The sequence below is a fragment of the Perissodus microlepis genome, chromosome 12 (assembly GCF_051167445.1).
Source record: "Perissodus microlepis isolate ML-2025 ecotype Zambia chromosome 12, ASM5116744v1, whole genome shotgun sequence".
Classification (NCBI taxonomy): Eukaryota; Metazoa; Chordata; class Actinopteri; order Cichliformes; family Cichlidae; genus Perissodus; species Perissodus microlepis.
The window spans coordinates 13,944,397-13,970,543 of NC_140472.1; the positions used below are offsets into that span (position 1 = coordinate 13,944,397).

A 26,147-nucleotide genomic window follows, 5' to 3' on the forward strand; every position below is an offset into this window, starting at 1 on the left:
TTTATGTGATTTACTTTAGAAAAAGAGGTTAGCAACAGCAACAAAGTTTAAAATTTGCCCGAAATTCTACTATAAAATCTGCCATTTGATTTGATTCTGTCCTCTTTGTTATTCCCAGATCATCATGATGTCATCACCCTCGGCAGGCCTTTTCATTTCTGCAGCCCATGCATATTTCCTGAGGATTAGATTGTTTCAAATATTTTCCAAGATGGCTCCCCTATTCTTGTTGTAACATAATGCAATATATTAACATCTTGAATGAGTTTGCTGCACATGAAGTATTCTCTTCTCTGTTTTTCTATCACAAGGAATGAGTAAGGGCCTGCAGACGTTCACGCAGTGGTAATGTCAGTAGGTAAATGAGAACAGAACAGCTGTACATTTAGTTTGGGAGGTACAGAATATTGTTTAAAGGAGCCCTGTGAATTAAAAGTGACCTGAGGGACTATCCAGCTAAACGCATTAAAAGCTTTACAGACTCTTGATGAAAGCATACACAGTAAACATGTGGATCAGTGGCTGCTTTTGCTGCCCGGAAGTAAAACATAATGTTTTTCAAATTAGCATCTGAAGAAAAGAATAAGAAGACGGAGTCAGATTTTATGTAGCTAAACTGCTTCCTTGCTTCTTAAATGAATCACACACCAGTTTGTGTTTACTGTACAGTACTGACGGGATTGCTAACCGTGACGTGATGAGAGTAAAAGCTTCATATCAACATCCATGAAATGGCTTTCATCATATTTTATTCTCAGAGGAATTAAAGACTTTCTGCAAAAAAAGTAAAACAAGATTGTTTACTGACTGTACAGCACACATATAACTGAGCACGCATATTTGCATTAATAATGTACAACTTTTTTTTTTGAAGCCGTAGGTGGACGAGTAAGACGATGTGCAAAGCTTTTCCCTGATTCCCAGAGTTACCCTCATCTTAACAGACAGATCCTATGCAGCGCTTACCTACAGCTGTAATTACAGTCATCATGGTCAGGTCAGTTCCAGCCATAAATCTGGTAAAGCCAAATTTACTGTTTACACCAATGAGCACAGAAAACGGGCCAGACATGGCTCACATTAGGTTGGATGAAAATAGTTTGCGAGTCAGGAGTTGAACAATGGAAGTTCAGATACATTGCATTGCTGTTTCAGTACACTTACTGTTCATGCCGTCATCACCGATGATTGTCTTTCTTTCCCCAAAATGAAAAGAGTGTGGTCTACACAAGTACAAAGTAAAAAATGAAAGTATTTACAAATGTATAAAAACAAGTACAAATGTTAAAAAACAACAAACGATGATTCGAGCACTTTTGCATGCAAACATTCAAGAATTTAAAAAAAGGATTGTTTTCAGATGCCTCCGCATCATCCTTACTCTGCTGTATGTGGAACATTTGCAGGATGAGTGTTTTTCTTTTCTCTTATATAAAACAGGAACTTTACACTGGCATTTATTTTAGTGACATGGCCATTCACAACTGTACTCCTTCTCTAGGGCCTGTGTATAAAGCTGTTAGTACAAGCTGTTGATCCTCTGCTCGGTCAGAATTCGTACAGTCTTCAGTCAAATGTTTTTGAGCCGGCCTGCGTGATCTCATTTATAGGGAATGTCTATGTAATTCAAGCATCCAAGCAATTGCACTGTTGGGCTAGATGTGTACAAAAGTAGACAAATAGCTGAAAACAAGTTCTCGCTCCTCCTCGTCACAAGTCTGAAAGGCTACAGCCTGCTGAGGTTGGCACCTTGTTGCACCTCACTCGTAGTTACAATCAAAGATGGCTATGTGCTGGTGGAACTCTGGATTATGTTTTTCAGTCTTGTGTGACCACCTCCTGTCTCCCACCAGACTTCTACAGGCCAGGGCGAGGCGGAGGGCGGGCAGGTGGAGGGGCTCGTCCAGGAGGGGGTCCCTGGGGAAGAGGTGGCAGCAAGCCGGTTGGGATAGCGCAGGGCGGAGGCGTGGGTGAGAGCGCCGGTGGGGCGGGTATGTGCAAGGTGGTTGGAGGAAGAGCCCGGTTGGGAGGTGGTGTGTAAGGGGGAGGGGTGGAAATGGGTGGAGGGGTTGGAGGCAGCGAGGAGAAGGGCGGCGCGCTGGGAGTCGGTGGTAGGGTGCCCTGCGGTGGAGGTGGATTCCTGCCAGGCGGGTTGTAGATGGGAGATGGGTGATTGTTGAAGTGTGGGTAGCTAGGGGGGGATTTTACACGGGTGAAGTTCATGCATCTGCCCTATAAAATTAAACAGAGTTCAGATTATGTTAGCAAAGTGGCAAACGTTAAATTTTTTCCATTAATTGTTCAATCGAAGGCAAAAATTCACAATGAAAATTCAGACATTGAGTCTAAATGATAGAAAGGAAAAGGTCTGGTTCACATCATAGCCTGTATATTGAAGATGGATTTAGCCTATGGGTTTGAAAAGTGAGGCTCATAAAACATTCGCCTAAACCTGCTTTCTTTTGATGATCCAACAAGGTGTGACCTCTAAGGTTGCAAAAAAGAAAAAAAAATCTCACTGTGGTGACCGTACTGCTTACTTGGCGTATATTCACTATAAAAACGTTATTAATGATTTTATTGTCTCAGCAACTAGCTTGATGTCTAATATGACATTTCAGAACAATAAGATGATATTTGCATTTTCTAAGAGCCAAAGCAAAATTTCATACATTCATAAACTACTGCCATAAAGTGCAAGTACTATATTTTAACATACTATTTGAATAATATCAACTTTTTGCAATAAATCGTGGCTAAAAAGCAGATCAGATCTGCCCGAACATATTTTGCAATCTGTCAGTCTACTGTTTATCTCGGCTTTCAATATGCAGAGTGAAAAACATCTACATCTATTTACTCTGGATGAGGCTGTAAAACTTTCTGAAAGTAGTCAGATATGAGTCGGTCTGTTGTTGAAGCTCACTTTTGACCACTGACACTGATACTGAGTTGTTGAGGATATCCTGACCTTGTCTGTTGGTAAATGCTACTGTTAGCCTCTGTTAGCCTATGTTAGCTGCTGTTAGCCTCTGTTAGCCTCTGTTAGCTAGCATTAGTGGAACTATCTTTGAAGTAGATCTAACATTGTGTGGCACTTAGCAAATAAACTCTCATATGATGTGAGAATCAAACTGCTTGTCAGAGAGAAAGTAAGATTCATGTTTTCTTCAAGGACACTCGTAGGCTTGTTGGTGGTAACCACACGCTTATAACCAGCTGCTGTTTTTGTTTAGCTAGCTCAGTATCTGGAGACAGGAGAGTCACATTTCAAATCTGCTGAAAATAAGTCTGGAATAAATAAGGATGTTTATGCACATTTTTATGTGTTAGAGTCACATCTTCAGTTCAGGAGATTAGCCTGGAAGAGTTAGAGGAAGAGTTGTCTCTTTTCTTTTGCATTCTGGCTTGTTTGTTGAGGAGTACCCCCTTCTTAGATGATAAAACGTAGGTAAGAATTCACATTTTCGGGTGCAACATATTTTGGCAAAATAGTCCTATATCCATCTCAGCCATTGCATTCAAGAAAGTGGGGCAACACGGTAGCTTCCACAAAGTGGTGCCAGCTCCTATATTTTTAATTAATTAATTCTAAGTTTATGAGAACGTCAGTACTAACTAAAAACATAAGATCTATGACATTTTTTAATGTATCTGCTGCTCTTTTTTTCATTTGATCAAACAATAACTTCAGAATTTGAAGGGTGAAGAACCAATGTCTCCACTTTCTGAACTTTCTTTGACAAAACACACACTTTCCTGCTTTGACAGCTTAATGAACTCACACTCACAAAAGCCTTTTCCTGTTGTCCGTACACAGCTACATAATGTGTATTTTAATGTCAGCAGACCTTAAAAAATGTGCTGTAATTCTCAGTCCCAGCTTAAATTTTGAGAAGCTATGCAGCTATTTCACTGGACAACTTGACCTGCCATCATTTACGCCCATTCAAAATGAAGTGAGGTCATTCAAGGGAGACACATCATCATCATCATCATCATACTCCAGAAACAAGTTACACCCCTGGAGCAGCTGCACTCAGTCGACCCAGGAGTTGCAATAGGCTGATAAGGAATGTGTCTCTTATTTAACACTGAGGATATATGACTGTTGGGGGAAAAGAAATAGGCCAAATGCTGCATGCTGTACAGTTCATCTTATACTGAATATCATAGATCCTTATGTCTCTTGGGCTCCTGGACTGTATCATACTTGTATCTACATTCACAGTCAGTCACTACTGAAATATGTGATGGTTCAGTAGCCCAGTAACCTGCTGTGTTACGTCCTCTGATTTTTATTTTTAATTACTGAAAAGACCCCAGTCTTTAAGGCTCACAAAAGCGACGCGTAACAGGGTTTTTCTCCAGCAACAACTGGATCGGCTGGCTTCCTCCTCCCCGCTGCTGCACTCGTTTAGGGTGAGTTATAAAAAGGCTTTTAAAATAGACTCATAATTGCAATCAGAACAAGCTTTCTGCTCAGAAAGTGTTCACTGCTCAGAAAGTACAAACAAGTATTTTTCTTTTCCAGTAAGCTAATGAAAAGCTTTTATAATGAGGAAGACACACTTCGACACTTTGTTTCTCAGTGAGCTGGGTGCTGGTTAAAACGTCCATAAACTGCATAATGCAAAAAGTACTGTCAAGAGAATGAGCTGCCTAGTTAGTTCTAAATATCCTGTATAATATTTTAGAATAAGCTTGAAAGCTTATTCTAAAATGCCTCTCAGGCACAAAAGAGCATCGCAGACAGGCTGAGGCTGAAGTAAAACAGGGTGAAATCGGCTCCTCAGGCTCGTTGCATCCACAATTACAAGTTAAGACTCATGCAAAGAAAAAAAGAACACTTATTTCTTGTTTGTTTTTTTAAATCAGGAAACGCCTTGATTATTTTAGCAGAACAGTGCCAAACTGCATTTTGCATGTATTACAACACCATGACTGTAGAAAACAAGCCTGATTGCCAAAGTGGCTCACCTACATACCAGACCTTTTACCCACTAAAAACATGTGGCTCACTTCAAGACAAAAAATACAGCAAAGGAGGCTAAGAAATAGTTTAAAGTATGAATCCTGATAAGTTTGCCTTGAGATGTAATTTCCCATCCTCTTCAGCATGACCTGAGGGTCTTGCTGGACTGTCAATGTATCTCTTTAAGGAAATGCTGCATAACTGCACTGATGAAGATGAAGAAACCTGACCGTATAATAACACATCAGTCTGAAAATTCCAGAGGCTTATTCATGCCAAACAATTATATTTCTATTGTAACTGCATAAAGTATCAACATTAGGATTTTTGCATCAAAGTAAAAAATTACATTATAGCTGCCAAAAGATGAACTATGGACTATACTGGTGAACTTTGCTGAACTTGTTAGTAACTGGTTGGTCTGCTGTTTGCCTTTAGAACTGCTTTAATTCTACATGGCATAGATTCAGCAAGGTGCTGGAAGCACTCCTCAGAGATTTTAGTCCACATTACCATGACAACATCACACAGTTGCTGCAGATTAATGTGAATCTCCTGTTTCACCACATTCCAAAGATGCTCTATTTGATTGAGATCTGCTAATTGTTAAGGCCACTGGAGTTTCGTGAACTCATTATGATGTTTAAGAAGTCATTTTGAGATCATTTGAGGTTTGTGATGTGTCGTGTTATCCTGCTGTCAGATGATGGGTACACTCTGGTCCGAAAATGCTCCAAGAAAATATCCCCGGTACTATTATATCACCAGAGTTCCACCAGAATCATTCATACAGGACGGGATGGATCGAGGCTTTCATGATGTTTATGCAGAATTCAGTACATGCGATTTAAATGTCCCTGCAAAAACTGAGACAACATGTGAATTGTGGCCTTAGATTCTTATTCTCAGCTTAAAGGGATGGCACCTGCTGCTGCTGTGGTCTTCAGCTGCTATAAACTAAATCTGTTTTAAGATATGTGTGCTGTGCTTCCAGAGATGCTCTTCTGCATACCTTTGTTATAACAAATGGTTAGCTGAGTTATTGTTTCCTTCCTATCAGTCTGGGAGTTCTCCTCTGACATCAACAAGGCGTTTTCATTTTCTGCAGAGAACTGCTGCTCACTGGGTATTTTATTCTTTTTCGGGCAATTCTGATGGTTTTGAGTAGATCACCATGTCTGCATGCCTAAATCAGTTGCTGCCTGACTGACTGGTTATATATGTGAATTAATAAACAGCTGAGCAGTTGTACTTAACAAAATGGGTGTTGAGTTTATAATATGCATATGCATAACATTACAAAAACATAGGTTTAAAAGCATGCATAACTGGTATTAACTGTAGTAACTGGTATTCTCACTAGAAGTTTAAAATAAAAGAAAGGTGGGCTACTAATATTTCTTCCTACTCTCATCTTCAAAATTCTCCTTTATGTTTCAACATAGCTGTGTGTCACCTTATACAGCTCTGTGCAAACAATAGGAGCAGCTCCTCCCTGGAATGGCATTTAAAGGCCTATCTTCTAGCAGCAAATCCTGTCCGGGTTGTTATTGAGTCAAATCTGAAACTAGCTCAGTGTACTTTAGATTTACTCGAAACTAGAGATGGACCGATCCGATATTACGTATCGGTATCGGTCCGATACTGACCCAAATTACTGGATCGGATATCGGCGAGAAATAAAAAATGTAATCCGATCCATTAAATATCAAAAAAGCACCTCACAAAACTTGCTACACGGTGTAACTCGGCTCATAACCTAGCACATCGCAGCAGTATGCATCACGTGATAGAGCAGCTGTGTGTATTTGTAGCTTCGCTACCAAACCAGCATTTCATCTCCGAGGAAGTTATCCCAGAGAGAAGTAAAGCAAGTGTGTAAGTTCATCTCTGAATGTTTGTAAAGCATTTTAGCGTTAAGCTTAACAACCGATATATGGAGGGACTGCCTCTCTCTCTCTCTCTCTCTCTCTCCTGCTGCTACTTCAATCGTGAAACTGCTTAATGATCAGCTGATCGGCTTTTCTGTCGCAAGTCCGTCCCTCTTCTTAGTTTTTGGCCCACTTCTCACCAGAAAGAGGAAACCAGTGGTTGAACAACAGCAGCACTATTAAGCTTGATAAGCTGTTGTTAGAATTTATTTAATATTACTTTCTACACCAGGATCTTTTTCTACGTAGCTGGTAACTGTGCAGGGGCGGATCTAGCTAAGTTTAGCCAGGGGGGGCCGATAGGGCATGAACAGGGAAAAGGGGGCACAAAGACATACTTTTCTTTCTTATTCTCATTTAAAATGTCTAGCTTTTAATAAATAATTATCTGAATCTTACACCCAAAGTTTTAATCTGATGTAAAATATATAGTAGTCCATTACTGTATATAGTAACTGTTAAGTCTAATATACCCTAGTAAGCTATACTACTTTTTCCTTTGGGAAGATACCATCTGTGCAGTCTGCAATTCTGTTGAAGAAAGATGTTGAATCTATTTAATTATTCTTGAAAAATAATTTATTTCTGTGCATTTTTCCCCCTGCATCAAATTAAATTTGATTACATCGATTAAGCATCATGAGGTGGAGGGTGGTTCCCTATTTTTTTTGCTGGGAGTTTGCAACCCTATTAGTTAGGTTGCTTAATATTTCTGCTAAGTACTCTTTAAAATATCAGAATAGGGAGGATGGAGTAGGTTTAAGTTTATTAGATTGATTGGTTTTGCTGAACTATGAAATATTTTGGGCGCAGTGTATTTTTTACATACAGGTATAACAGAATAGCTTTAGTGTTGTTATTTATTTAAACTTGAGTGTAAACTTATACAAAATGCAGCAAGATATTAAAAAAACGTTTTATTGATTAAAAAATACACTATATCGGATTCATATCGGTATCGGCAGATATCCAAATTTATGATATCGGTATCGGTATCGGACATAAAAAAGTGGTATCGTGCCATCTCTACTCGAAACACTTAATAGTTACAATAGTTACAGAGAAAATTCTAGAAAATGTAAAAGATGATTGTTTAAAAGTGCCAGAAATGTCTTTTCACCCTGTGAGGGTAATGGTTTTAGATCAACACTCTGACCCAGAGAAATGTGAATCATTACATAAACGCTTGCGGTGACATTTTTAGACACATAATTCCCGTTTTTCACCGCATACAGACTCTACTGTCTCTGACTTCATGTTAGCTTCCAACTGCAGCGGTCACTGCACTGTCACCCCCACTGCAGCTGGTCTTTGAGGAATTTCATTTTGTTTTTTCATAATGACTTCACCAGACGCTTTTACATTGCTGCGTACTGTAGCAGTCTAAATCCAATCCCACTGCAACTTTTCCCATGAGTCTCGCTGTGCACACTTCATTGCTTACAGCTGGTCCATTTTCTCAACATTTTCACATACAATCGTTTCAATTGCTAATTTTCATTTGCCAAAAGCCAATGCACAGCCAAGCCTGACGTCAGCCCGTGAAATGCAGAACGATTTACAATGCACGCTCAGTGCATGCCAGTGCAGGGTTGGTGTTGCTCTTACCTTGTCACCTGGATGAGGTCTCATTACAGACACACGGTCGTAGCCTTTTCTTAAAAGCACCCACAATGCATCCAGTTTGCTCTGTGGAAACAGAGAAGAGACCAAAATGTTTAAGAGAATGTAAAATCCTACAAAACATTGGTTTCTGCTTCCAACCCTTGTTTTTTTTTGTTTTGTCTTCTTTTTCACACAAGTGACTTCAGCTGCAGTTTAATGTATCATTTAATTCATCCATTTATCTCAAAGCGACACGGTGAAATGGTTTCAGTCCACTGTAAGTTGGCTCTTCATACTTTTCAGACGCAGCAAATACTTTGAGGATAAGAGCAGAAAAAATGCAGCTGTTTTTGCTCACAAAAACTCCTGGCTGTGGAGCCTTTCTCCCTGGAGGTCAGTCCAACAGAAGTCTGGTTTCTATTAGCAATCCCCTGCTGACTGGGAAGACTTCAGAATGACTCCTTTAACCCCACGCTGGTCCTGGAGGAATGGGGCCGTGTGCCAATTGTCACCTAAGCTTTAATACCCTAACACATCTCGGGCTATTTTCACCAAAACACCATACTCGTACTAACATATCCTCAGCCAGATTAGCATGAAGTAATCCGTGGCAGATGCTGTGTTATATGTAGTATGCGCCACAGCAGAGCTGTTAAAAACCATGATTCCCACACTTCAAATTCTTTTTAAACTAATAACTCTCAAGTTCTCCAGTATTTACTCATTTTTATGTGGCTCAGTTAAAACTCATATCCTGTTTGCTTTAAGTTGTTTAGGTAACACTTGTGAGGAATGATTCAGGACAACAGTGATAAGCTGTTCCTCAGTACTTCCATGATCACGTCTGACTCAGGATATTATAGTAAATCTCAGTTCCAAAAATGTTCGGGTGCTGAAAACGTCTTAGATGTTTAAAGTGAGACATTTTACTATTTTTTTTTTTAAATATTAGCTCGTTTTGAATTTGATGGCAGAAACACATCTTTTTAAAAAAAAGAAAAAAGTGAAAGTGGAAAACTGTTCTGTGGTCAAATTCTTTTTGGAAAACATGCACTCCGTGTCCTTCGAACTAAAGAGGAGAGGGGTCCAGTTTGTTATCAGCGTTGAGTTCAAAAGCCTGCGTCTCTGATAATATAGACTTGCACTGGTGCCTGTGGTATTAGGAACATACATTTGGAAAGGCACCAACAATGCAGAAAGGCCTATACAGGTTTTACATACACTCCCATCCAGATAAAGTGTTTTTCAGAGAAGATCTTCCATATATCACTATAATCCCAAACTCCATATGTCTATTAGAAAAGCGTGGCATCATAGATGAAGAGTCTGGGTTCTGAATTAGTCCGCCTGCAGACCAGATCTTTCCACCAATTTAAAAACATTTGGAGCATCATGAAACGAAAAATTCAACTATGTTCTGTTGTGAATAAAATACTGTTAGATGAGATTTTGTTTCATATTTACATTTTACACAGCATCAAAGCTTTAATTTACAAATGTAGTCTTAGATATTGATTACTGAAAACCATCTGGGGCAATGGTTTTCAGTAATCAGTAAGCAATGGTGAAATAATCTTCACCATTGCCTACTGTTTGTGTTCCCTTAGTGAAGCATCATGCTGAGTTTCTCAGTAGTTCCTAATGAGTAATCATATATAACCCCCCCCCCCCCTACCTTAATGGGTGAGTACCAGTTGCGTGGCGCCGGCGGTTTCTGCATGCCGTTGTTAAGAACCCGAGGGGGTGGCGACACATACTCCTGGTCAGGCATCTTCACTTTGGCATTTTTGGCCTTTTCCAGCTTTGCTCCTTCTTCAGTGGAGCCTTTCTCACCCCAGCGAACCTCCATCCTTTTGATCCCCCCTACGCCTCTTCCTCCATAGTAGGAGGCATCAACAGTCGGCCATTTCTTCTTGGGGGCTTCAAAGTCCTCATCATCCTGTGGGAGAGCAACAGGAAATGTTTTTTAAATGTATTTGTTGTTTAACCATTTCGCCAATGTTTATCACCCCTTAGCTTGAACTAAGAGGCAGTAAACATTCAGTACTGTGCAAAAGGTCCTGGCCTGCCCCTTATTTCTTTACACATTTCTAGGAAAAAGCGAAATAGGAGCAGCAATTTATTTAAACATCTGCAAACTCACATGCATGGAAATCCAGTATATAAGGCAAAAAAAGAGTTTTGACAGTTCTAACAAGCTTAAAAGTCGATATTTGGTATGATCGCCTTTATTCTTCAACACAGCCTGAAGTGTCTTTCCTGCCTTTTGTTCCATTCTCTGTCAAGAAGATCCCACTCTGCTTCAATAATGTGTAACCGACGACTGATAGTGTTCCATTGTGTGTTTTTCTATCCAGGTACACTTTTACTGCATTGGCAGTGTGTTTGGGATCATTGTCATGATGAAAAATGAAGCTGCTGCCAATTTGATGCTTTCCAGATGATATGGCACAGTGGATCAAAATCTGATGGTTGTTTTTTTTGTGTTCGTATTTCCATCAATTTTGACAAGCTGCCCAGCGCCACTGGCTGAAATGCATCACCAAACCATGACAGAGCTTCCACGTGTTTTACAGATGCTGTAGGCACTCACTCACTCCATAAGTACTGACGATAATTTGAACAAATTTGGATTCCTCACTCTCGACTGCCACCCTTTCACTGAGATGAATTCTGATGGAGCTTCAGTGAACAGTAGATGGATCGACTGAAGTGCCAGATGCATCTCTCGGATCCTGTGTCAGGTCTTTTTCCCTATTTCTTGAGGACATTTCCAGATACTGCCCATCTGCTGCAGATGTCCCTTTCTTGTCCAGTTTCCTCAAATTTTTTAAGGACACACTGCACATCATGCAGAGATATACCAAGTGTAACTCGTTTTGAATCATCTTGTTCATGAAAAATACTATTTTATGCCTGTAACACTGTATTATCTTTGGCATGTTTTATGAAACAGGAATATTTCTGTGTTTTTGCCACAGGCTGTTGTAACAAAGTGCCGAAAGATACGGTTTAAAAAATGGTTCCCTGCCAATTTCCAAAGAAAGCCTGGAGAACTATTGCTCAAGAAAACTATGACAAAATAGCCCCTCTTGGAAGCAAAATACAAAGAAAGAGGAGTGGCACAAGACTTTTGCACAGAACTGCTCTCTTATTTGTTACCAACTGGAATGAATGCCCCTCTCTCTCTGTCCTTCCTATCCCTGAGCTGTCATTATGTCCCCATTGCTCTAGTTTGTCTGATCAAAGGAAATGAAAAAGCCCACTAGCCAAACTTGTGATGTTTCAGCTCTTTAATACACCCTGTCTGTCTCGTATCCTACCAGGATGTCGCACAGAGGAGACCGTAATAAAAGCAGTCTTTGAGGCCGTGGATGTCACTGGCATTTAAATTCAGCAGTTAAACCTAATTTTCTGTTTAATTTTGTGCAAACAGATGCAGCCTGATACGTCCCACAGCTGCAGCAGCGTGTTTGAGGACCGTTAAACTGTATTGAATCGAGTCATTTGGACTTGCGGTTTGATCTTAAAACTAAATTGAAATTATGTTTTTGAGTTATTGAGTTATTATTATTGAGTTTTTAAACTTCTTACTGCAGGTCCAAATGGTTATAATTTTTAAAGGCATAAATTAAAGTCTTGGACACAACAGCAGTGCTCTTACAAACAGCAGAAATGGTGTGTGTGCGTGTGTGTGGTGGGGTGCTGTAAAAGTCACGATGCCGTTGTTCTGAGAGGGCGTTAACTCTCGTCAAATGAATCAGAAAACGAGTGATGAAAGTTTAAAGCTGGAAAGTCAGTGACGCCGTGTGGTCATTGAGGTTTACGCTGTCACTCTAACAATTACATAAGCTAAACACTGGCAGCTGTCGAAGTCTTAAATCACAAGCACTCTTTTTCAGTCTTCACAAAACAGATAGGAGGCGGAGATTGTGAAGCTCCTACCGAACTATCCTCCACAGCTGGCGGTGGTGGTGGTTCGTGGATGATCTGTGGACGAAATAAAAGAGGGGAAGAAAAAGCAGAGTGAATGAGAAGAAAAAGATGGAGAGCATTGTTTAACATCAGGAGATGACAGAAGTCGCAGAGACATGTTTGAAAATGCTTTTTGTGTGTCAGAACAATGCGCGCTTTATGCACAGTGACGTGGCTACGCAACAGCAAATGACTGAGAAATGTTTTCCCTCTTAGTCTCTACGACTTACAAGAGCAAGGCGCTGACCTAGAAATCTGCTATCCAGATTTTTTGCCTTGAGGTTGCTGGTTAAAGCAAGAGATGAGTAACAACCTCATAAATGCCACATTATGCCTTTTAGTTTTATGGATAACTTTTATAGTATTTATACGTTAGTTAGTATCACATAAATAGGGAAAGAAAAACAATTTATCCATCTACTTCGATGTTATGCAACTCAAAACTTGGATGAATGCACAACAATGTACACCGCTGCTATCCCCATGTAAACTTTTTCCTCGCTGCATGAGCCGTCAGGGTTTTTTCACAGGTGTAATAAAGACAGATTCATCTCCACTAAATGCATTTGGCAAATTAAGTCACTCTGATTCTTATTTGTGATTTTTCCTGCACTCTTTTCCAAATCCTGGAACAAAAAGAAGAAAAAAAAGACTCCCCTTGGTAACCTAGTGTCGTTTTTTCCCAAACACACTTGCTGCACGAACTTCAACTTGCAAGCGAATTGACATGGACAGAAAAAGAGTGAAGGGAGAGAAAGCTGTGTTGTAAAAGCTGACATCTCTCTCTGGCAGGGCTCAGCTTTCCTGTTTCCAGCTCCAATGGAAACACTGCAGTGCATTTTGAAGAGACACCATGCCCGTGATGATTTGAAAGGAGATGTACGGATTTGTACAGAGGGCATGTGGTATCAAGTGAGTTTGCTGAAATACCATGATGCTAAATAATCCCACAAACATGTTTTTGGAAAGCATTTCCTCATTTCACTGAGTCCTGAGCAGATGGCTTTTGCATAATTACAAAAAAAAATGAAACTCTTTACTTGGAATCAGTTATCCCGCTACTTAAAAACTTCATAGTGACAAAGATATCAACCAAAACATTCAGGCTATAGAGGCTTTTGTTTCCACACCACTGGCAACAAATCAAGTAAAGCCATAAATGGTAGAAAAATCTGCTACAAGTTACATCTCTTTAAGTGAATATACTGACTTGGAGGTTACCTGCAGAAACCTCTGGAAACGCAAATAATTTTAGGAGAGGTATAATTGCTTAAACGCATGTTCACCTGATGGCCGAGACTATTTACTGGTTGTGGACTAACTTCAGCAACAAAGATCCCTCAGGAACAGTGTTTTTTAAAGTCCAGTAAAAATTAACTCTTTACAGCCTAAATCATAAAAACTTAAATTTTTTGGGAAAATTTAGTGTTTTATGAACCTTTGGATTAATTAAAAAGAAATAAATCAAATATTAGTTTTAATTTGTATCACTTTTTTTTTTTTTTTTTTGCAAGATGCAAGGATCCAAAGGAGGAATACTGATACACAGACTCCAGGCTTCACTATATTGTCTGTGGTATCAATTAGGACATAAATGGCTCGGCTACAGCCCCCATACTCTTTGTAGCCATGTAAAATGTAAGAAGGAGCAGGCTGAGAGCAATCTGTAAAACAGCACGAGTGCATGTTTTCGTTGCGTTTTTTGCTTCAGGGAACTGACCACAGTGCAGCACAGAGGCCAGAACCACCAGAGGAGAGCCAAGACCAGGAGCAGCATCAGGATGAGCAGAGCTACGGCCAGGATGGTCCCATCAGACTGTAAAAGAGACAGACACGTCAGCATAGGCTGTCTGAACACAAAGAGCGCTGGATGTAAACCACTTTTGTATTCCGGTCTGTAGCTTCACACTCTAGCAGGGGCTTGGAGCAGCACAAAGGCCAAATGCCCCTATATCTTATTGTACTCACACAGCTCACGGTGGTAATTGTGACCGAGCTAGAGATGAAACTGAGACCCTCGTTCATGCTGACATAAAGATTTGCTGCCCTGGCAAAGAAAAAGAAAAATATCTCAGCCCCGTTTTAACCTTGAAAAGCAGAGCAGAGGGTTTCATTTGAAACCTCACATTTATTTAAGTAAATTATACGACTTACATCCCCTCCTCTTCAAGCACCGGGGCAGGGCAGAGTAGATATGTATCTTCCACAACCAATGGCTTCACCACTAGAGAAGCAGAGGGGAAAAAGGGTCATGAAAAACAGCAAAAGCATGAGCCAAACTTTCCTGACTGGAATTGTGAGCAGTGTTCAAGGACACATGCAGCTCCTGAAACATGTTTTCACCTTCAAATCACCGTTTATTATGACATCACTTTGCCAGATTGCAGTAAAATGAATTTATTGACTGATTAGACATGACTTCAATTTAATTCAACAAATATTTGACAACAAGAGCGGAAACTATGCATTTATTAACAGAAGTCGAATAATGTCACATCTTTCACTGTAAGTCGATTGACAAACAATCAGAGAGGACCGCATCTGCAAAACAAGCACTTTGTTGTTTTCCCATCTGAAGGCATCTGCACCCTGCTCAGGAATGCCAATACAAACAATTTCACCACACTTTTTGTTTTTCTGGCAAAATGTAGGTCTTCTCCTCATCCAGCTGGCTGTCCAGGAAAGCAGCTCCAACAAGCACCATCGCGCAAGCCTGTCTGCTTATCCTGGCAAGGCGAGCGCATACCCCAGAACTGAGGAAATCAACACAAGCGGCTGCTCTTCTTTAAAAAAACACAATGGAGGAGGGAGAGGAAGAGAGGCGAGAGAGGGAGGCAGCAAGGCCAAAACAGCTCCACGCCGCCACGAACTGGGACAGATGTCAGAGTTCAACTCTGCACCCACCTTGCAATCAGAGTGGCCTTACAGCGTGAAAGCAAAGTGCAAACTTTGTCCAGCTCAGAGCTGATGAAACACGATTCGCTGCAGTTACATTTTTCCACAATTTAAATCCGTGGTGAATAAAAGGATTCTGGCAGGCATTCGAAGTCAGTGTCATAAAGGTTTATAAGACTGTTTACTCCCCAAGCTCAGAGAAAGGTCATGTTTAACTGGGAGGTGAAGACAGATGACTGAAGTTCATCTTCAACCACTTAATTATTTGGAGTTATTGCTTAAGATTATGGCTGATTTTTGAGAGGTTAGTCATCCTCTGTACCATACTATAAACTCGGTGACACTGGTTAAATACAGCTGAGTTCTGAAGAATCTTACAGTTGCAAAAGCAAAAAAGCGCAGATGGTTACTTATGCTTTTTTCCCAGCATGCACTGTGAGAGTTCTCAGGAAAGCATTGTGTAAAGCACAACCATTTGTGTCTAATTGGTTTAGTCAGACTGCCTGTGTTTGTGATTGTAACCGTAGATGAAGATCATACATCACAGGGTTCTGTTCAGCTTGGGGGGAAATCCCCTTCTTGCCAGGAATAAGATGCTCATACTTCTAAACCAGGGGGTGGCTAGATTGGCTTAGCTTAAAGATGGTAAACCAGAGGAAACAAGTAAACTGACACTGCTCACAGGTAACAAAAATCTTCCTACCTCTTATTAACAAAAGCCACGGTCCTGATAATATTAGTGGCCGCCTATTTAAATCTTGTGCTAGAGAACTCAGTCTTATATTTCAGGTTATTTTTAATAAATCCTTGCAAATGCAACATGTGCCCTCTCTTTGGAAAGAAGCTGTCGTTGTTCCTGTCCTTAAATCTAGTCGCCTGAAAGTTCTGACTGATTTCAGGCCTGTTACCCTCACCTCAGTCGTGATGAAAGTCTTTAAAAAACTTATCAGGAATATGATTATGAAAGTGACTGGACATGAGCTGGATCCAATCCAGTTTGCATATAGAGGAGTGGAGGATGCACCATTGACTCTACTTAATCTAATTTCTAAACATGTAGAGAGTAAAGGGACTTTTGTACGACTTCTGTTTACCGATTTCTCCTCTGCTTTTAATAAAATACACCCCAATATTTTAATGTAAAGACTTTAAGAACAGTTTGAAGTTGGGAAAAACCTGGTGGATTAGATTTTAGACTATTTAGCTGACAGGTCACAAAGAGTGAGAATAAATGGGGTTCTGTCCGACCCACTGTTCTCCTCTACAGGTTCTCCCCAAGAGCGTGTGTTATCGCGCTTATTATTCATTTTCTATACAAACATGTGTCAGAGCAGATATGAAAACAGGGCCATCATTAAATACGCAGATGACTCTGTTATTGCCAGCTTACTTAAAGAGGGTGAAACTACACACAGTCCAGTTATTGATGACTTTGTTCAGTGGTGTGAGGAGTCTTAACTCCAACTGAACATATCTAAAACAGAAGATATGGTTCTTGATTTTAGGAAGCAACAAAATGGGCATGGAGTCACTTTAATTAAAGGGTCACCAGCGCATTTAGTGCCTTAGGAAATTTGCTCATTTCCACATTGACCGAACAATCGTTCTTTTATTGAGTTTGTTGTATCTTTTTGTTTGGTGGCATGGTTCGGTTAGACCTCTGTCACAGAGAAAAGCTCACTGAATCAGATAGTGAGACATTCCAGTCGTCTTATACAGGGAGTGCAGAATTATTAGGCAAGTTGTATTTTTGAGGAATAATTTTATTATTGAACAACAACCATGTTCTCAATGAACCCAAAAAACTCATTAATATCAAAGCTGAATGTTTTTGGAAGTAGTTTTTAGTTTGTTTTTAGTTTTAGCTATTTTAGGGGGATATCTGTGTGTGCAGGTGACTATTACTGTGCATAATTATTAGGCAACTTAACAAAAAACAAATATATACCCATTTCAATTATTTATTTTTACCAGTGAAACCAATATAACATCTCCACATTCACAAATATACATTTCTGACATTCAAAAACAAAACAAAAACAAATCAGCGACCAATATAGCCACCTTTCTTTGCAAGGACACTCAAAAGCCTGCCATCCATGGATTCTGTCAGTGTTTTGATCTGTTCACCATCAACATTGCGTGCAGCAGCAACCACAGCCTCCCAGACACTGTTCAGAGAGGTGTACTGTTTTCCCTCCTTGTAAATCTCACATTTGATGATGGACCACAGGTTCTCAATGGGGTCCAGATCAGGTGAACAAGGAGGCCATGTCATTAGTTTTTCTTCTTTTATACCCTTTCTTGCCAGCCACGCTGTGGAGTACTTGGACGCGTGTGATGGAGCATTGTCCTGCATGAAAATCATGTTTTTCTTGAAGGATGCAGACTTCTTCCTGTACCACTGCTTGAAGAAGGTGTCTTCCAGAAACTGGCAGTAGGACTGGGAGTTGAGCTTGACTCCATCCTCAACCCGAAAAGGCCCCACAAGCTCATCTTTGATGATACCAGCCCAAACCAGTACTCCACCTCCACCTTGCTGGCGTCTGAGTCGGACTGGAGCTCTCTGCCCTTTACCAATCCAGCCACGGGCCCATCAAGACTCACTCTCATTTCATCAGTCCATAAAACGTTAGAAAAATCAGTCTTGAGATATTTCTTGGCCCAGTCTTGACGTTTCAGCTTGTGTGTCTTGTTCAGTGGTGGTCGTCTTTCAGCCTTTCTTACCTTGGCCATGTCTCTGAGTATTGCACACCTTGTGCTTTTGGGCACTCCAGTGATGTTGCAGCTCTGAAATATGGCCAAACTGGTGGCAAGTGGCATCTTGGCAGCTGCACGCTTGACTTTTCTCAGTTCATGGGCAGTTATTTTGCGCCTTGGTTTTTCCACACGCTTCTTGCGACCCTGTTGACTATTTTGAATGAAACGCTTGATTGTTCGATGATCACGCTTCAGAAGCTTTGCAATTTTGAGACTGCTGCATCCCTCTGCAAGATATCTCACTATTTTTGACTTTTCTGAGCCTGTCAAGTCCTTCTTTTGACCCATTTTGCCAAAGGAAAGGACGTTGCCTAATAATTATGCACACCTGATATAGGATGTTGATGTCATTAGACCACACCCCTTCTCATTACAGCGATGTACATCACCTAATATGCTTAATTGGTAGTAGGCTTTCGAGCCTATACAGCTTGGAGTAAGACAACATGCATGAAGAGGATGAAGTGGACAAAATACTCATTTGCCTAATAATTCTGCACTCCCTGTATGTGAGTCATGGCCCCGTCTAGCTTCCCTGTACTGTAAACAACTACAGAGGAATGGCTTTATAAATCCTTAATAATGGCTCCCATCATTTATGGGGTGAATTTCAGCTTCTCTCCTCTGGATGGAGGTTTCTAGTCCCAAAGTGTGGGTCAAAGAGTTATAAAAACAGCTTTGTCCCTGCTGCTGTCACTGAACTCAATAAAAACTGTTTTATTGAATTAATCTTGATCTTATTTATATTGTTTTTTTATCACTTGTCAAATTATCAAATATGTGTTTGTTGGGTTTAATGTGTGTTTTGTGAGGAGATGCCAAATGCAATAATTTTTTTCTGTACAGCAAATTTACCTACGGGTATAAATAAAGTAACCTTGAACCTTAATGCCTTATATTATATTAACGGTGTGACATAAACCACATTTATTCAGTGTCATACTATTTGTATGGCTCAAACTGTCAGCTTTAAAAGTGCTGTTGAGTGGATTTGGTCACATGTCGACAGGTCCAGGTTAGCCGCAGCTTCATGTTTATCAAACAGACACGGGACTTGTGTGGATTGTTTCATCTAACCATGTTAATTTCTTCTAGTCTCTTCTTTCACCCTTCCCACAGTTGTCCAGTACAACATCTGTCACAAAAACAATGAATAGCTCAGGACAGGAACTGCCAAATCCCTGCACGCCTGGCTATACTTGCTGCTACTTTTTCCTGGGGATAAAATCCCAAACATGGATTCATCTGCTTGACACATGTAGTTGCATGTTGTTGCTTTCCTTTTATACACTTTTCCATACTTGCAAAGTAAGCAGAGGGCTGAGAGCAAGAATCAGCAGGAGCAATTATTGCTCAAGAAATGATACATTTGTCTCTCTGAAAGCTAACTGTGACAATATTATTTTTCATTTAAAGCTTACTGCTGATGTAAAGTAAACAAAGTCCAGAAGTCTGTGTGCAAAGGTTCTAGAGGAGTGAATGAATGTGGAGGAGGAACCTCCACGTATAATGGGATTGACATGAGGAGATAATTTTGCTCAAATTGCTTCCATGTCATCAGTTTTACAGGACGTTGGATAATATCATGCAAAAACAATTAGAATTCAAATCCAAGCTCCAGAAAATCATCTCAGTGAATTTGTAGATTTAAACAGTAAAAACAATGAAAGTAGAAACGGTCACAGTGGTCTTACTTCCGCGGAGCACACATTTCATTTCCATGTAAATGCTGGTTATTGTCCTGCTTTGTAATTAGACCGTCACCTCATGCAGCTGCAGTGGCATGTGAAGTAGGAAGCGTTACTGTAAGCCACTTTAAAGATATTTCCTTTGTGTGTGGTACAGGTTCTCCTTAATCTCCTGTTTTAATTTTTACCTTGTTTCCAGACTGTAAAATTACACCATGTGTTTAAAAAAATGCATAAATAAAACCTGGCTGCTCGTTTGATCATCGAGGACTCCAGCTGTGTGGCTCACGTAGTGTTTGTCTTTTGGGAAAATCAGGCCGGTGTAATTTAGGTGAATTTCACAACGTCTCACACACTCATCTGTGTTTTCCAGCCGTCTTTGTCATAGTTTAACAGCATAATCAGATATGATGTTATATGGTTATAAAATAGCTCATGCAGTGAATAAGGGGTAACACCCTGATAAGCAATGCTTCACTTACTCTTAGTTAGGGTGTCGTTGATTCGAAAGCTGCACAGCACTTTGTCAACATTTCGGGCGTGAAGGAATCCACTTCCTCTCACCACCACTTGGAAGGACTCTGACAAGGCGAAGAGAAACACATTATGTCACCTCATCTATAAAATATTATTGAAAATAAATGAAGTTATTTCATCTTATTTGGTCCAAAGTAATCCCAAGCAGCAGTTTACATACACTTGTGTTGAGCATGAATGTCGTGGAAATTTGGAGCTTTTAATAATTTCTTTCAACAGTTCTTTTTCCAGGGGAAATTAGTTTAAAACAAGAACTGGGTGTGCAAGTTGGATTTTCCCTGATCCACACAGGGTCAAGTGTGGATTCCCCTCAGATGAGAGGAAAATGGCGTTCAGGAAGATCCAAGAATTCGATGAACTGGAAACTACACGACAAAAACCTTTTTCACTATCCCAGTAAAGGGAGTTTCACATCGCCAATAGATTTAGAGGGTGCTGACCAAGAAAGAAGCCCCTGCTCCAAAATGAACACATTAAAGATATTTGCAGTTGCTCAAAAGCCAAATGACTACAGGAGAAACATTTTATTGTCAGATGAGACAAAGATTGAGCTTTTTGGAATGTTTGGAGTTGTAAACGTGAGACTTTCAAGACAACTAAACCAGCTGTCAAGCATGGTAGTGGTAGCATCATGCTCTGGGGCTGTTTGCTGCCAGTGGTACTGATGAACAAAATAGATGGTAAAATGAAGGAGGACTACCTCCAAAATTCTTTGACACATTTTTTTTTCCAATAGGACAATGATCCCAAACAAATATCCCTAACATTAAGCTTCTTGAATGTCCTTCCCCAAGTTCTGACGTCAACCCGATTGAAAATTTATGAACCAGGTCTGTGCCAGGAAACCAACAGATTTAAATGAAATCTACCAAGTCTGCCAAGAAGAGTGGTAAAATATCCAGCCAGAATTATTCCAGAAACTCATTGATGGCTACCAAAAGTGTCTTGCCGGATACAGTTTGGGACATTTAATCAAATATTAGTGTTTGTAATGTAAATGAGCCTTTATGCATATTTGTGACCCTGAAAAAAATCAAACACCCAATTCTTGTTTTGTTTTGTTTTTAAATTCATTAAAGACATAAGCCGTACAATTATTACACTCTGGAAAAAGAAGACTTCATTAAAAGCTCTCAACTGATAGATTTCGATTCATGATATCCATGCCCATGATGACTGCTTGAAAGCTTCTGATACAAATATACCATCCTAGAAGGTAAATGCGCTATAGGAAAATACTTTTCGGCATACTCAAATTCATTCACCATCTTAAGAAAAATCCTAATATTATAATGAGTGGCCTGAGGAAGGTGAACTAGAGTAAACTTTTACCTCCTGCACAGATACTGGATGGTTCTGCTGCCAGGATCTCGATACAGGACTTCTTCAGGATCTGAGGGACACATTGAGATAAGCACTGTGGTTTTCCTGCTGTCCATCTTTCTCTCGTGGTCATCTATTTCTTTCCACTTTGAATGGCCACTTTGAGCCAAGTCCACTTTTATGTCCTTATTAAATAAACTTTTGCTCCCATTTACATCCTGCAGATGTACAGTATTATCAGTGTTGGGGAGTAACGGAATACATGTACCGCCGTTACGCAATTAAAATACAAAATATGAGTAACTGTATTCCGTTACAGTTACCGTTTAAAAAGGTGGTATTTAGAATACAGTTACTTTGTTGCAATAAATGGATTACACGGCGGTATTTTCCTGTTTCATATCGCGGGTCAGGACCAATGTTCCCTCTAAGCTGCGCACGTGCGCAATTGCGCACTGCTGGCACGGTCTCTGCGCACAGAAAATCTGCGTTGCGCACAAAAAATCTAACCTGAATTGAAATTAAAATGAATACTTTAACAATTCTGTTTTGCAGTGTTAGTCAGTAAGTGATTGGCTGCTCCCGTATGGGATTAGAACGACGCCACCTTATCCCATAGTCCAGCCAATAATGCGATTCACATTCGCACATACGCAGCTAATCAACGTCGTTGACAGGCTATGACAGCGTCCTTATGTGCCGACACCGGTGTTTTAGCTAGCAAAGCAGCGTGGCTGATGTGGAGTGAAGCCACGTTAATGACAACGTGTACAACCATTGGAGATGTGAGCAGGACAGACGGAACAATTGACGGAAAAGTGTGGACTTTATACTACTTTTTAAATTGAGTTGATAGGCCACGTAAAACCATAGTTATGATCAAAATATATGCAATGTTTGGTTTTCTTCTTGAATACTATCGTTGTTTATATTTACTGCGGGAAGAAACGGTAAAAACGGCGTTTTATAAGAAAAAAGGCTCGAAAACACTCTCTGCCTGTGAGCAAAAACAAACCCTACCCCCCTCTACCTTTCCTATTCGTCCAAAAAAGTACCATGTCGACCAATCAAAAAATGATATGGCAACGTGGCATCTAGTTGTTAAGAAACAGGGGGAAGTTTTAGGAGTGACGGTGGTGTTTTGAGATGTGAGAGATTTGAGACGTTTAGTGCAAATCCTAGTTAGTGTGTAGTGTAGTCAATAGTTTTGTTGTGTGTGTCAGAACAATGAGGCGACTGCTGAATGTTACAGGTGTTACAGGAGTGATACATCTCCTGTTGTCAGGCCTGCAGGTATCAGGCTGTTGTTCTCCTTTATCTTATAGTGGACAGAAATTATTTTTTGGAGTGGCACAAATGATTTGTGTGGCATCAGATTTGATGCAGAACAGCTGATTGTTCTGTCAATAGTTTGAAATGTTTATTTAAAAAAAAACGCCTTGGCTGCATTTAAAAAAAAAAAAATAGCTGCAAAAAACGTTGTTGTTTGCATAACTCTTTGAAGAAGTAACTATATAATTAATTGCCCAGCATTGGTCATTATGTACTATATTTTGCAGACAGAGAGTTACAGGACTCTCTCCCAGACCACAGACTCATACTCATAATACAAGTCAGAGCTTTATAAAAATAAAAGAAAGAAAAGAAAGTTGTGTTTTCGAAAAGTTATTTTTTACTTCCAATAGTGTTAACATACTACACAGGTCAATGACTAGATTTTTTTTTTTACATTTTCATTGTAAATGGGCTAAAGCAGTTAATTAAAAGTAGTCTAACATAAATGTAAACTCTGGCGTGACCACAGTGCACACGTCTAATGTCGCTCACAGTGGTCCAAGGGATCGCTCAGGGAGTTTGTGTGTTCGCTCAGACACGTGAAAAATTAGAGGGAACATTGGTCAGGACTGTTTGGGTTTTGTTTGACAGCTATGTTCCAGGCGCAGCGTTATGGTTGCCATGGTTAAAGGGTGACGCGCGCTCTCTCTGCGACTATGTGTTTCCTGGGTGAGAGAGCGCCTTTTTGTTGTTGTTGTTGTTGTTGTTGTGCTAAGCTAATAGGCAGAATGCTACAGTCATAGCCCTAAAGAATGTAGCCTCATGGGCAGTGTAGTCCGTGCTGCAGGGAGAATGGACTGCCATACTCGTTATGTGTCTGTGAGCGCGAGGAGGGAGAAAAAGGAAGTAGAAAAGTACGAGTTGTCATCAAGCAGAAACGGGAGCTGGAAGCATGTAAATATAATAATAACCACTGCAGCCAAGAAGAGTGCCTGACGAGCCCAGTTGTAAGTACGCTATTAAGACTCAACTGTACACCGTGTTCGTGTTTTGCCTCTCTGTCTCAAACTTGACGCAGACAACAAAGTAAAGCTAGTTTTCAGCTATGAGCCCGACACGGAACCGAGGTATTCGCCAGAGGTCCCTTTACTATGGTTAGGAGCCGCGGACCCCCAGCAATAGTAATAAATCACACAGCAATAGTACATTCATGTAGGTGTAAAAAGCATGATAATATATTAAGTAATCCAAAGTATTCCGTTACGTTACTCTCATTGAGTAACGTAACGGAATACGTTACAAAATACATTTTGGGGCATGTATTCTGTAATCTGTAGTAGAATACATTTTAAAAGTAACCTTCCCAACACTGAGTATTATATATTTGTTGCTCTCCAGGAACATACCCTCTTTAACCCTGAAGATCAAGAGGACGATTCATGATCAACTGCCCCTTTCACATGAGTGAGAAGCAGCTGCTTTCAACTTGCCATTAATCTGCTCCAGATGTAATTCAGCTGTCTGGCCCTTATTTCTCCTCAACAAATCCCATATCCCAGTGACATCAGCACATTCACAGCAAACTAATTCAAATTTTTCATCCTAGCATTCAAATGGAAAACACTGAGGTCAATCTTAAGAGATACAGGACATACTTTGTGTTTATCAGTCACACTGATCAAAAGAAGGAAAGTCACAGCAGGTTTTCCTGGAATTCTGTCTCTGTCCAGAAGGACTAGTTTCCTGATATTTGATCAACATGTTTATGGATTAAAGGGGAGGTCAAGGGAGAGATTATATAAAGCCTATTAAAGCAATAAGATCTCCGTTGACTTTTCCTGTGTCTGAAAGTCCTGATCATAACACGTCACACGGATGCCGAGCGTCTGTCTGACGTAAACATGTAGAACTGAAATGCTTACTGAATCGATGACTCCTTGCAGAGCCTCAAATCCATCATTTACAGGGAAGACGTGGTCTTTACTATCAGCAATGTTTGCCAGCTAGAGAGAAAACAAATTACTGTAATCAAAAGAGACAAGTGGCACACTTATTCATCCAAGATTTCCATTCAGACATTGTCCAGTGGCATAACAAAATTACACAACTTCCTTTCTTTATAGCTCAAAATAAAACAGCTTGAACGACAAACAAAGGAGGCGGGGGGAAAGTTCTCTTCACTTGGCATGTTGCAGTGATTAGGAAACCAAGCCTTTGGATAAAGCTGCATAAGTTAAAACATATTTCATGTCTTTGCTGGAGTACTTAACTCACTTGAATATGTTTGCTTCAGCTGTCCATGAACAGAGACAGTGACACGGGGTTTAAATTACTTACAGTTATGACTTTATGTGATGTGACTATGACTTTAAAAACACTAGTTTCAGGATTTTCAAAATAAGGTTTGGATTTCCAGAGCTTAAATTTTTACAGCAGTGCTATCCATTTCTCTCTCAAGTTCAGGTGCCATAAGCCAGTAAGGTTCAGACTAAAACTTAAAAGCATACACACACCTGTGTCTCATTGAAGTCCTTCACCCCCACGCAGTAAACCGAGGCACCCAGACTTCGGGAGCGGTTGGCCTGTCAAGTACACACACAGATTTACAGCAAAAACAGGAAGACCTGGCTTCAATTACACCTCTGCATTTCACAACACCATCCACAACAAACCCAAAAAAGGCTTGTTTTTATCCGGCACTTGGAAAAACTCTTTAAAAGAAGCCAGGCACCATCATAGTTCCACTTAATAATATTAATCACACATGATGTAACATTCGAAACGTCCCCCAGATGCCACAAAACCAGACAGAACACATAAGTCAAATTTCCAGTTAATATGTTTTTGGTGTTGACATCGAGAAACAACCTAAGACCTCCCACAGCTTCCAGGAGGAACATTTCCAGGAACACCATCCCCAATGTCAACATGTGTCTGAAGCAACTAAAAGCTGATTAAAGCCTGTGGCTTTCACACGCCTTCACCTGCAAAGTCTGAATGATCAGAGGAGCAGCTGAATTATTAGAGGCCAGAGCAGATGCGAATAGAATGACTGAGCTCTGATGTATGAATCCGGGGAAGGCTCTGGCCCCGCTGTCTGACTAAAAGATGAGGATCAAAGTGGTGATGTACAGAATGGCAGTGTTTGATCTGGTCCCACATATGTTTAATCGTTTACATATT

General features: G+C 40.2%; 1 protein-coding gene across 1 annotated transcript in view; it reads right to left on the reverse strand.

The window, feature by feature from the left end:
• Positions 1-732: 732 nt before the first annotated feature.
• Positions 733-26,147, reverse strand: part of antxr1a (ANTXR cell adhesion molecule 1a) — a 30,485-nt gene continuing 5,070 nt past the window's right edge. The window contains exons 7-17 of the mRNA XM_084947527.1: positions 25,478-25,546; positions 24,887-24,967; positions 21,699-21,759; positions 20,312-20,410; positions 14,641-14,710; positions 14,455-14,533; positions 14,207-14,302; positions 12,457-12,501; positions 10,187-10,450; positions 8,515-8,595; positions 733-2,232 (exon numbers count right to left, since the gene is read on the reverse strand). Coding sequence (XP_084803653.1) covers positions 1,858-2,232; positions 8,515-8,595; positions 10,187-10,450; positions 12,457-12,501; positions 14,207-14,302; positions 14,455-14,533; positions 14,641-14,710; positions 20,312-20,410; positions 21,699-21,759; positions 24,887-24,967; positions 25,478-25,546 — 1,320 coding nt within the window. The 3' untranslated portion in view covers positions 733-1,857. The remainder of the gene's footprint in view (positions 2,233-8,514; positions 8,596-10,186; positions 10,451-12,456; positions 12,502-14,206; positions 14,303-14,454; positions 14,534-14,640; positions 14,711-20,311; positions 20,411-21,698; positions 21,760-24,886; positions 24,968-25,477; positions 25,547-26,147) is intronic.